The 12,941-nt window shown below is 43.3% G+C and overlaps 1 protein-coding gene across 2 annotated transcripts in view; it reads left to right on the top strand.

Moving 5' to 3' along the window:
- The first annotated feature begins 1,380 nt into the window (after positions 1-1,380).
- LOC139564142 (raftlin-like) overlaps positions 1,381-12,941 on the top strand; it is a 62,290-nt gene continuing 50,729 nt past the window's right edge. For both annotated transcript variants that reach the window (XM_071383362.1, XM_071383360.1), the window contains exons 1-2: positions 1,381-1,758; positions 12,163-12,329. In XM_071383362.1, coding sequence (XP_071239463.1) covers positions 12,185-12,329 — 145 coding nt within the window. In that variant the 5' untranslated portion in view covers positions 1,381-1,758; positions 12,163-12,184. The remainder of the gene's footprint in view (positions 1,759-12,162; positions 12,330-12,941) is intronic.

Genomic DNA, 12,941 nt, shown 5'->3' with positions numbered 1-12,941 from the left:
CCAGGTCGCAGTTGCAAATGAGAACTTGTTCTCAACTAGCCTACCTGGTTAAATAAAGGTTAAATAAAAAATACATGTACACAGCAGACCCAATGCTGACCTCCCATAATTGATCTGTCCCATCCACCTGCACAGTGGTGTAAAGTACTTAAGTAAATATGCTTTAAAGTACTACTTAAGTCGTTTTGGGGGGTATCTGTACATTACTATTTATATTTTGGACAACTTTAACTTTTACTTCACTACATTCCTAAAGAATATGATGTACTTTTTACTCCATACATTTTCCCTGACACCTAAAACTACTCGTTATATTTTGAATGCTTAGCAGGACAGGAAAATTGTCAAATTCACACAGTTATTAAGAGAACACCCCGGGTCATCTCTACTGCCTCTGATCTGGCAGACTCACTGAACACAAATGCTTCGTTTGCAAAGTAAGTTTTGTTGTTGAGTATCTGGCTATCCGTAAATTTTAAAAACACATTGTGCCACCTGGTTTGCTTAATATAAGGAATTTGAAATTATTTATACTTTTACTTTTGATACTTAAGTATATTTTAACAATTACATTTAATGTTGATACTTAAGTATAAAAACCAAATAGTTTTAGACTTTTACCAAAGTAATATTTTACTGGGTGACTCACTTTTTTCTATTAAATTATCTTAACTTTTACTCAAATTTGACAATTGGGTACTTTTTCCACCACTGCACCTGCATGAAGAATGACTTCCATGTTACGTTGCAATCACCTTCCCGTGTTGTTTTGCTTCAATGTTCGGTACTGTGAACATCATGGGTTTCTGTGTCAGTCACCTATCTCCAGAGCGGTGGTCGCTCTCACAGACTGGTGTGAATAATGCATATGCAGCTATAGGGGGCCTCGACAGGGCCGTATTAAATATGTATAGTCACCATAGAAGTGCTGACACAACTTACCCACCAAAACATCCTCACACCCTGTACCCTACCCATAGTCAACCCCACCAAATTCTCAAGGAATATACTAGTATATATAATATATTATATCTCTCTTTGAAATTACAATTTTTATTATCCATCCTTCTGTCTTTTCTTCCACTTTTACTCCTTGTACACCCGTTCTTGCTTCCTCACCTATCTTCATTTCGCTCTCTCTCCCTGGCATTTCCCACCTCTCCCTCCTTCCCTCTCGCCCTCCCTCTTTCCCCCAGCCTCATCTCAGATGGATTCTTCAGTCAGTCGACTGGAACTGGTGCGGCTCCCGGAGAAGCCTTGAGTGAGTGAGGGAGAGGGAGAGGGGTGGAGGGGCTGCGCCGAACAGAGGTTGGGTCAGAGCGCTCCGTCGCTTCAGACAATCGCAAGAGAGAGAGTGAGAGAGGAGGTTGATATGTGACAGGATGTGGTTTCCCTGAGCTTGCAGAACATAGCCGATGCATACTTTGAGCATGACCTAAACGCACGCGCTCAAAGTGTTTGCTGCGCACGGTTAGCTAGTGAGCCTCTAGCGAGGATAGAACAAGCCAGCGGAGCTACTGATCCCATCCAGATTTGAGTCTTCTCGCTGTCTTTTTTTCCTTTGACCGAAAGCCTCTGTTCGAGCTGTATCGGCAGGACCTGAGTGAAGAATCGCAGAGGATCTGAGAGTGGACTGTTGCGTTGTGCTGTTCTCCTGTCAGTAGAATGTGTGTGTTTGTTCGAGGAGCCTTTCCAGTGGCTTTCTCTTGATTTCAACAGTGAACTTTCCAACTCCTGTAGTCAACAGCTTCTGATCAGGTAACTCCCTCTTTGTACTTTAACTTGCATGTGTTTACCACTAGTCCACATCCTTATTTGTCAAGGCTTGAGAAAATAAATATGTAGCCTATAGGAAAAGACACTGATAAAGACCGACTGTACAACTCTTTGGACAGAAGTCACAGACAACTTAGTGTTCTAGTTGTTTATAGCGTTACAACCGTTCAGAGGCAGATTAATGAGGACGCATGTATCAGTCAAGGGATGCCGCAAGCCACAAGTTTGGCTTCTGTGCAATGTCTTACAAGAAACTCCTGATCACCAACCCACACTCCTCCCATACACACATGTGTACACACACATAAACACACGCTCATGCTCAGAGCAGTAATCATGCAGATCAATGAGCTGGTTGGTTTGAAGTCACATGTGCAGCACCAGAGGGGTGAGAATGCCAAAAATGTCTACCTGGCTCCAATCACTGAACCCTGATGGTATTTCAAGATGTGCTTGACATACAGTATTTAACCTTAGCCTCTACTGCAGAGAGAGAGAGTGAGTGAGTGAGTGAGTGAGTGAGTGTGTGTGTGTTTGCCAGTGTGAGAGAAAGCAAGAGGGAGGGACAAAGTAGAGAGTTGAAGGGATAAGAGGTTGGGAGAAAGGAGAAGAGGGCATGAGAGAGGAATGCACACAGACAGGAAGAGTGAGAAGGAATGAGTGAGTGAGGAAGAGAGAGAGTTCTGTTTAAGTGAACTGTTAATCATTTCCAGCTGGTGGGTTGTGAGGGCTGCGCTGTTAACCCTTTATTGTTGCTGGGTCACGAGCTAGCACACACACACACACACACACACACACACACACACACACACACACACACACACACACACACACACACACAGAGCAAAATACTTTTTTACCAGGAACCCCCAAATTACTGCATCACAGACTAGCCACAACCCATATATAACTGGCTAGCTCTGAATGGGAAAGTCATTGTGGTACATGCTCCATACTGTAGGCCTCATTTGAAACAGAGAATAATAGATGGGGCAAAAGGTGAAGCGAGGGAGCCGGAGCAGTAACAGTTTCATGATATAGTTACGTTGTCACATTGAATACTCGCCTGATATAATCAATAATCAATAATGAAACACTATTCTGTGTTTCATAAAGTTGTTCATGTTTACAGATTTTCTGAAAATTGACTTCAGTCGTCCAGCTGCGTTGACGTTCAAACTTCCATTTGAATCCAGTTCCCATATGTTTGCTACCGGACCAGGGTGTAGAGATTTATCTGGTACTGAGTTGAATTTGAATTGAATTGGCTTGAATAGAATTGGAAAGTCTTGCTTGATTTAAACCTTAATTGATGTTCTACTCCCCACAGCATGTAGAGTGCAGACATTCACAGAGGGAAAAGGAAAACGTTGACCACTAGTCTACAAGTTTACTGCATTTTACAGTAAAGTACCTAGTTCTGTCTTCCAATAAAACATTGTTTAAACAAGAAACAAAACTGAGAATTACTGAAATAATATTTCCATATTGAAAGATTCTACACACACAATCCCACACGTACTGTATTTATCCCTATGTGCCTCCCTACAAGTACTTACCCACCGTATTTTAGGCCTTTTGGGTAAACAGCTTAGCCTGGTTAATTTGTGAAAGATGACGGGTAATTCTTTGCACTTCTCCTGACAGCGATGACAGTCTAAGTGGATTATACTCTTGCATAAGCATCACATCTATATCCTTTGAAACGCTTGGGTACATGATCTGTGGCAAAGATTGTTCCTTTTTCTTTCTTTAGGGATGGGCTTTTGAAGAGACCAATGTATTCAAGCCTTTGGCATAGCCTTAAATGACTAAGAATGGATATTAAGAGAAGTCCCTTTGCTGGAAGGAAAACATGGTGGTATCTAGTATTCACTTGTTTTGTAGTGGCTAAGCGAGGAAGAAAACTCCCCTTTGATACTGTATTTGTCAAAGGAAAATTGACTGGGTGGTCAAGAATTGCAGCAGTATAGATCAAGTAATGTTCAAGGACTTGTCGATACTGTATCTGAAAAGCAAAACTTGGCTTCAGTTGGCTGTAATAAAAAATGGCCTGCCTCCAGCAAGTTCGCATGAAAACTAATGAGCCATTCCTTGAAATCTTTATCCCTATGTTTTGGAAAATATAATATGACAAAATAATTCATGTTTCTATTATTAACGGGCTTTTCCTCTTTCGCATGATTATTTTCCTTCTTGCCGTGTGCCATTCACTTTGGCCATGATCTGACTCATCCATTTGCTATGTTTATCCATGATAGATTTAGAAATGTGTTGAGTTCAGAGTATTGTATAAATCCCAGTGTGAATAGATCAGATTATACATACTTTATCAAGATAATGACTGTCAAACAAAGCAAATGCAAAATACAGAACTGAAAGTCAGAGACTGGGAGGAAATTAGAGAGAAGACCTTACAGGCAGTGAGAGAAAGAGAAGGGAGAGACGAGAGCTTAGCCCTTGGAGAGAGGAAAATAGAGATATTGGTGTCTATTATTCTCCTGAGAGGGGAAGTAGTTCTAAAGGGGCTGGTTCCCATGGCAATAGCTCCCTACAGTACATGTGTGTCTGGGTGCAGCATATGTAGCCGGCTGTGCCCAGGCCTTGAGATGATAGAGGGATGGCTTGGCTGGAACCAGAGAGAACCAACCACCGGGACAGCCAGGACACTCAGCCTGGAAGCACTGGAGAGGCTCAAGCAGACGCTTGTTTACTATGCTCTATTTTTACCAGCACTTATCTCCCCATCTTTCAGCAAGGCTCTTTCTTTATGTGTGTCATTATGTCTTGTCCTTGGAGATTTATATTGAATATAATAAACTGTGTCTAGCTGTGGGTTTTCAAAAAAGCTATTCCAGTTTTCAGAGAAGGTATTTGGGAATGTGTTCTGGTCATTGTTTTCATCTTAACTACGGGGCTTTCAAGCTATGTAATATTAGCACAGGTCTAATTGTTTTTGTTGTTGTAGTATGGTCACGAACACAACCTAAATCCCAGCCCAACTCTGTTTTTCCTCTGTTGGGCCCCTTGCTCCTATCTTCCTTGTCACTGTCCCGCCCAGGTGAGGAGCCAAGGAAGAAAGTGAGGGAGGAAGTCCAAACAGGGAATGGCCCTTCTCCGGGCCCCTGAGAGCACTCTCCCTCCTGAGTGGACAACACAACAGCTGCCAGGAAACTGCAGTAATCGGAGTTAATGTGGTAGACACAGGCAGAAGTCAGGGGCGGAGATGGGGGAAATGTAAGAGATGGCCGTGTTTTAAAGAGCGACTGCCCCTGAAAAGCAACTTGAAAACAGCCTATGTGGCATCGATGGGAGTCAAACATTTATTCGATTGTGAAAATTTACTACAAAGTGTAAATAGGATCATTTTGGTCGTAAAGTCAGTCTCGTCCAAAACAGAGATTTGTGAGATGATAGGAAAACAATTGGTACGTCACGGAATGAAGGGTACTGTCAATTTCCTTTGGGTTGGATATATTTCAATCCTGCCCACAGCTGGCAGCACCCAAGTAATCATCATTTCGGGCCACAGCTGCATGTGATCTGATCGTAATGCCCATGGTCAATTTGGTTTGACGTTCGATATCCCTATGGGGATAGTTAGGGACCAATAGTAAATTACCCAATTTACTGTACACGGGACAATATTTTTAAAAGTCAATAGCATCAGATTTAAAAATGACTTAAAAACCTTAAACCAACTATAGATTTTAGAAATACAAAAATTGAAAGCATTTAATGAGAACTAAAATATGTGCAACATTAAAATATTGTTCCATTTGCATTGCGTAAGTTATTGACAGTCCCTAACTAGCCCCAGAGCTGTCCAATGTCAACTTTGCCACAGTCGCACACCAGCCGGCTGAAGCTAATTGGCGAAAGAAGTTAGATAGCACTAGCTAGCCTAGGCGACTTCAAGACAGAAGACCTGATTAGACTATTTCAAGTTATTTAGAAGGATGAGTGACTGTAACTGTGTAGTGTTTTGGCAGAGTGAATGTACATAAGCTTGCCACATGGGAACAAACACAGAAGAGACCCCCCCAAGACAACTCTTGTTTGCCTTCACTGCATTTCTTAATGACCAAGCTGAAAAACAAGGCCAAATCAGGAAGTTCAGCCCCCCTTTAAGTTTGGAGATGGCTAACTCTTCCTCTAATCTAGCGGTCACCAACCTTTTCTGAGTCAAGATCACTTTCTAAGTCAAAATGCAAGCCGAGATCTACCACTCAGATTTTTTTTTTTAAGCATGACTTAAATAACGTAAGCCTATGCACCATTACCCAATTAAAACAGTTCTGTAGCATTGAGGTTTGTGCAATAAGCTATAAGCCCAATACATTGTCACTGCATATTGGCTATGCTTGAATTACCCTGCCAATGTTGTTCTTCTCAGACCATTTTGGAATGATATTTAAAATTAGGTATATGATCACACTGGTAGGAGATCATTGTATTACTTGTGAGGCACAGCAAAGTGAGCATGATCATTTGTTTATTTTCTAAAATATTTTTTTTATTACTGGACAGATGGTCAGTCTGAGGGGAGGGAAGGAGCAGCGGTGATGCTGCCTCTCACCCGACTTATCGGCCTCTGCGCTCCATCCCTCCACTGAGAAAAGGAGACAGTCTTCCAGCTGATGGCGAAACTCAAGTCACACTGCATTATTTTTGCCTCATACGCCAATTCATGTTATTCCTACGACCAGAGAAAGTGAAATATTCCTGCGTATTAAAATTGACAAGACGCTAATAATAACAACACAAGCTTATTGGAACCCTTTTCTAACATTTATACGCATTCATTGCAGCTGCAGGGCTGGTTGTAGCATGAGTGGAAGTATGGAGAACGTGCATTTGACAAAAGTGTTGAACAAAGTTTTGACAGTGCTGAATAAACATGAACTTACTCATAAAACAGCAGCTCTTTGCTGTATTTGTTGGTTTTGAAAGTTTTGAAATCTCAGAGTACCAACTTTGCTGCTTGTTCGAGGCTTCTTTTTACAGTCTATGGCTCGAGGAAACTGTGCAGACACGGTTATCTGAGCTATCTGATTGGTCAGCGATAGGCCTATAGGTGCACTTGATTTCTACCTTAAGACTTCCCGGCAGTAGGGCTGCTGAATCATTGTGCGCCTACCGGCAACGGCGCAAAACACATGTAGAAAATAGGAACACGAGGCTTTAGAGTTGGGTTTTTTACAGAAATGTTTGGTGATCAACTTAGAATCCGATCAACCGGTTGGTGACCACTGCTCTAATCCTTTCTTGTCCAAAGAGATCTTTTCATAACAAGTTGAGCTTTGTTCTCAAGATGTGTATCTTTATATGACACTTCCAAGAAGACAAATTATTGTATTATTAGATAGCAATATGGAAAGACAATGAATCATCACTCTTGTTATTTTGTTGCCCATATTTGGCAATATCCAGCCAAATACTTTTTTACAGAATCATCGTACATTATTAGCTCATGTATGATGTTTCCTCCCATGCAGATATAACATAAATCATGTGCTAAGCAACTGTGGAGAAGTAGGTGGTTATGAGGGATGTTTAACTATTGAATTTCAAATGTATTAAGGATCCACATTAGCTGCTGTCTTGGCAGTTTTGGGGGAGTGTGCAATTGGCTTGCTGACTGCAGGAATGTCCACCAGAGCTGTTGCCAGATAATTGAATGTTCATTTCTCTTCCATAAGCTGCCTCAATGTCGTTTTATAGAATTTGGCAGTACGTCCAACCGGCCTCACAACCACAGACCACGTGTAACCACGCCAGCCCAGGACCTCCACATCCGGCTTCTTCGTATCAAATTTTATTTGTCACATGCGCTGAAGGTGTAGATCAGGGGTGGGAAACTACAGGCCACGGGGGCCTGATTGGTGTCACACTTTTTCTCCATCCCTAGCAAACACAGCTGATTAATCAAATTGCATTCTAAACTGAAGATCATGATTAGGTGATTATTGGAGTCAGGTGTGTCAGCTGGGCCTGGGGCAAAACTGTGACACAAATCAGGCCCTCGGGGACTGGACCCTGGTGTAGACCTTACTCTGCAATGTTTACTTACAAGCCCTTAACCAACAATGCATGGTCTGAGACCAGCCACCCGGACAGCTGATGAAACTGTTTGTTTGCATAACCAAATAATTTCTGCTCAAACTGTCAGAAACCGTCTCAGGGAAGCTCAACTGCGTGCACGTCTTCCTCACCAGGGTCTTGACCTGACTACAGGGGGCAACTCCTCACCATCGATAGCCACTGGCATGCTGGAGAAGTGTGCTCTTTGCAGATGAATCTCGGTTTCAACTGTACCGGGCAGTTGGGAGACAGCGTGTATGGCGTGGTGTCAGCCAGCGATGTTTGCTGATGTCAACGTTGTGATCATAGTGCTTTCCCCCCTCTGATAACCAGGTGGTGAATCGCATCTCTGCATGTCTGGCAGACATATCAGTGTGGATGACGGATCACCACCTCAAGCTGAACCTCGGCAAGACGGAGCTGCTCTTCCTCCCGGGGAAGGACTGCCCGTTCCATGATCTCGCCATCACGGTTGACAACTCCATTGTGTCCTCCTCCCAGAGTGCTAAGAACCTTGGCGTGATCCTGGACAACACCCTGTCGTTCTCAACTAACATCAAGGCGGTGACCCGTTCCTGTAGGTTCATGCTCTACAACATTCGCAGAGTACGACCCTGCCTCACGCAGGAAGCGGCGCAGGTCCTAATCCAGGCACTTGTCATCTCCCGTCTGGATTACTGCAACTCGCTGTTGGCTGGGCTCCCTGCCTGTGCCATTAAACCCCTACAACTCATCCAGAACGCCGCAGCCCGTCTGGTGTTCAACTTTCCCAAGTTCTCTCACGTCACCCCGCTCCTCCGCTCTCTCCACTGGCTTCCAGTTGAAGCTCGCATCCGCTACAAGACCATGGTGCTTGCCTACGGAGCTGTGAGGGGAACGGCACCTCCGTACCTTCAGGCTCTGATCAGGCCCTACACCCAAACAAGGGCACTGCGTTCATCCACCTCTGGCCTGCTCGCCTCCCTACCTCTGAGGAAGTACAGTTCCCGCTCAGCCCAGTCAAAACTGTTCGCTGCTCTGGCACCCCAATGGTGGAACAAACTCCCTCACGACGCCAGGTCAGCGGAGTCAATCACCACCTTCCGGAGACACCTGAAACCCCACCTCTTTAAGGAATACCTAGGATAGGATAAAGTAATCCTTCTAACCCCCCCCCCCCCTTAAAAGAGTTAGATGCACTATTGTAAAGTGGTTGTTCCACTGGATATCATAAGGTGAATGCACCAATTTGTAAGTCGCTCTGGATAAGAGCGTCTGCTAAATGACTTAAATGTTAAATGTAAATAGTGTCCAATGATGGAGGTGGGGTTATGGTATGGGCAGGCATAAGCTACGGACAGTGAACACGATTGCATTTTATCGATGGCAATTTGAATGCACAGAGTTATTTTGACAAGATCCCGAGGCCCATTGTCGTGCCATATATCTGCCGCCATCACCCCAGTTCTTTCATGGCCTGCATACTCACCAGACATGTCACCCATTGAGCATGTTTGGGATGCTCTGGATTGACGTTTACCACAGCGTGTTCCAGTTCCAGACCACAATCAACAGCCTGATCAACTCTATGCCAAGGAGAAGCGCTGTATGAAACAAATGGTGGTCACACCATATAATGACTGGTTTTCTGATTTTCTGATCCACGCCGATCTTTTTTTATTAAGGTATCTGTGAGCAACAGATGCATATGTATTCCCAGTCATGTGAAATCCATAGCTTAGGGCCTAATTCATTTATTTCAGTTGACTGATTTCCTTACATGAACTGTAAAATCGTTGAAATTGTTGCAGGTTGCGTTTATATTTTGTTCAGTATATATTTGTCCTATAGAAGTACAACCGATCATTACTAATTCAGCAAAGAATCAATGCCTTTCTGTTTTTCTGACAATATCGAGCCTTTGTTTAGACTGTTGGTGTAACCCAAACTCCCTCGCTGTCAGTCTAAAAAGCAGAGGAGATTAACCAAAGCGGGCCCTTGGAGGCAGAGCTCAGACAGAGCGTGCTCAGAACATGCACCTCGAATCTGAGGAGAAGTTTGAGAGGGAAAACAGTCACTCTGAAAATCACAAACATCTCACACTTCCGCTGTCAACTCTAAAAATACCCCGGCCTCGCCTCACTCCCCCCGTCGGTCTCCAGGAGCTATACAAATAAGAGCCCCTCCGTTTTTCTAAAATGTTCAGCCCATTGTTTTTCTCTCTTCTACTTTTGTTCATACTTCTGCCTCTCCTGTACACTACATCACGGAGCCTCTCTCCGGAGTTCACTGGAACTTAAACAGAGCGGAGCACATCTGAGGTGAAAGAGAGAATATTAAAAACTATGGATATTTTACTGTAGTATTTGCCTATTTTCTTTGATGACAGAAAAATGTTGATGTCGTTGAGCCGAGTTGCTTTAGAGTTCAGTCCTGGGGGGCGGTTTAGGAGAAATTGAACACTTTTAGGGAAATGGAAGATCTGTTTTTTTGTTTATTTTCGCTTTGAAATGTGTGCTCTTGATTTGAGAATTGAGGCATGAGCCCCAGTTTAAAGACACAGAGGAGAAATTACACAATTCCCAGAGATGACTCACCGAGCTCTATTTTAAACATTTAAAACCAATTTTAAAACCTCTTTGAAACATATTTACAAAAATAGAAAACATCAGATCCTGCAAGCATTCCTTGTATTCACTGGCGTACTACACGCCCTGCAGCCCCCACAAGGCAGGTCATAAGCCATGACAAAATTGTTTAGAATGACAGGAAATAAGCTGTAAAACTGCTAAATTATCTGACTCATGGCAAAATGTGTAGAATGGCAGGACATTTGCTTAAAAAATGCTAAATTCTCTCAGCCTCATTGCAAAATATGAGTATGAGATGGTCTATAAAACTGCAGTATGCCGCTGCTTGTATTGACTTGAAAGCCATTGCTTGTATTGTTATAAATTATACATTTTATGCACACTCATGAAATTGATCAAAAAGAGACATAAAGATTACAGATGATATGCACATTTCATTTCATAATACAAACACGGATATCTATGTAGGTGTTGTCATGAGAGCCACTGTCTTCCACAACACTTTTGAATCTCTGCCATCTCCCCCTTCTTGTCACTTCTATTCAACAGGGTCTAATTACAGTGGCCTCACTCTCCAGACTCTACTTGCCATGCATTACCTAACTCGTCTCTCTAACGAACCATCTCCACCAGCCACCCATTTCCTCTTTTTCCCTTGATTGATTCTCACCTTTTCATTCTTCCTGCTCACCTCATTAACAGAACACCGGTTCGCTCCCCCCCACCCCCATCCTCCCATCTCCCCCATCCTCCTATCTCCGCCACGGCCTCTTGGATTAGTACGCTGGCGGAGCCCGGAACGGCGTATAATTAGAGGGGAACATAATAAAGTGCGTTCCTCATCAGCTGGGGGGCCGGTGCCCCCTGGACCACCATCCCACCCTCCCGAGTTTAATCAGCAGAGTACAATGGGATATTACCTGTGCCAGCCTGAGCCAATGGAGATACAGCACCGCTGTCACAAGCCATTTCGGTGACGCCCGGTGCACAGGCTCTTTAGAGGCCCTTTTCCATAGTCTTTCATGGTTGTCTCTGTTAATTTGTACCCCAGGGAAAGAGGGCTCCGGAACACAAGAAAAATCAAGCTCATTTATGCCCTTTTTTATTTATTTATTTGGAGCCACTTATCCAGCATGTTTTTCTTTATAGGTTTTCCCTCTGAGACTCCCTTGGGGCCCCGTACATGAGGGGTTTGTGTGTGTGTGTGTGTGTGTGTGTGTGTGTGTGTGTGTGTGTGTGTGTGTGTGTGTGTGTGTGTGTGTGTGTGTGTGTGTGTGTGTGTGTGTGTGTGTGTGTGTGTGTGTGTGTGTGTGTGTGTGTGTGTGTGTGTGTGTGTGTGTGTGTGTGTGTGTGTGTGTGTATGATCGAGAGATTAATCCATCTCTCCCTAAATTGGACATGTTTTATGCTTTGGGGACTGGTGTCCAGTTTCACACACACACACGGGTGTCAGGTAGCCTAGCAGTTAGAGCATTGGGCTAGTAACCGAAAGGTTGCTAGTTTAAATCTGAGCCAACAAGGTGATGGCAGACCCTGGCCATGACGCCACTCTTCGAGGGTGTCTCAGTGGGAGTTAGGATATGCAAAAAAAAAAAACATTTCCAATTCACACATGTATTAATTAACACTTGTACATGTGTGAAATAGGACAAATTATTATTATTGTTATTATTATACACACACACACACATTCTTACAGAACCTCATTCTGCCCCATCTATTCCCTGTGTAGGGTCCATACACACTCTGGGGAGATGGGCTGTGGACTGAGGAAGCTGAAGCCATCAGAGGAGAGCAGTCCAGGGAAGATCTACTCCACCCTGAAGAGACCACAGGTGGAGACCAAGGTGGGCGTAGCCTACACATACCAATACGTTGACTTCCTCGTAGGGAAAGACGGTAAGACATGCAACTTTTCAGAGAATTCAGTTGTTATTTCTAAGCCATTTCAAAATGTATTCGTCACTGTTACAGTAAGAATATTACATTTATAATGTTCTCCAACTCTCTTTTTACACACCAAAGATATCCTTAACCATCATATTATTAGGGGTGGCAGGTAGCCTAGTGGTTAGAGCAGGGGTCGGGAACCTTTTTGACTAAGAGAGCCATGAAAGCAAAAAAAATGGAAATTTATTTCAGTGAGAGCCATATAATATATTTTAAAAGTGAATTCAACTAAATGTCAGTATAATAAGCCTCTGAATTTATTCTTAGATAATGTTGTTATAATACTCACCATTAATGCGACTCATCCAAAGCCAGGGAAAAGAACGGCGCTGCATTTATGTCCTTCACTTGCGTTTCCTCCACTTTGTTTGCCATCACGATGGTACGATCATGAACAGTTCTTGCCGACAGAGGCATGTCTTGTATCTGTTTAATTATCTTGTCTTTGTTCGGAAGATCATCAAAAAGTTCATTGGCTACATCCAGCATGAACGTTTTAGCATACTCGCCATCTGTGAATGGTTTTCCGTTCCTCACTATTGCTAAAGATCCAGCAAAGCT

Source organism: Salvelinus alpinus, chromosome 35 (assembly GCF_045679555.1).
Source record: "Salvelinus alpinus chromosome 35, SLU_Salpinus.1, whole genome shotgun sequence".
Taxonomy (NCBI): Eukaryota; Metazoa; Chordata; class Actinopteri; order Salmoniformes; family Salmonidae; genus Salvelinus; species Salvelinus alpinus.
The sequence above is the reverse complement of the archived record's forward strand: the minus strand, read 5'-3'. Positions and strand labels throughout refer to the sequence as shown.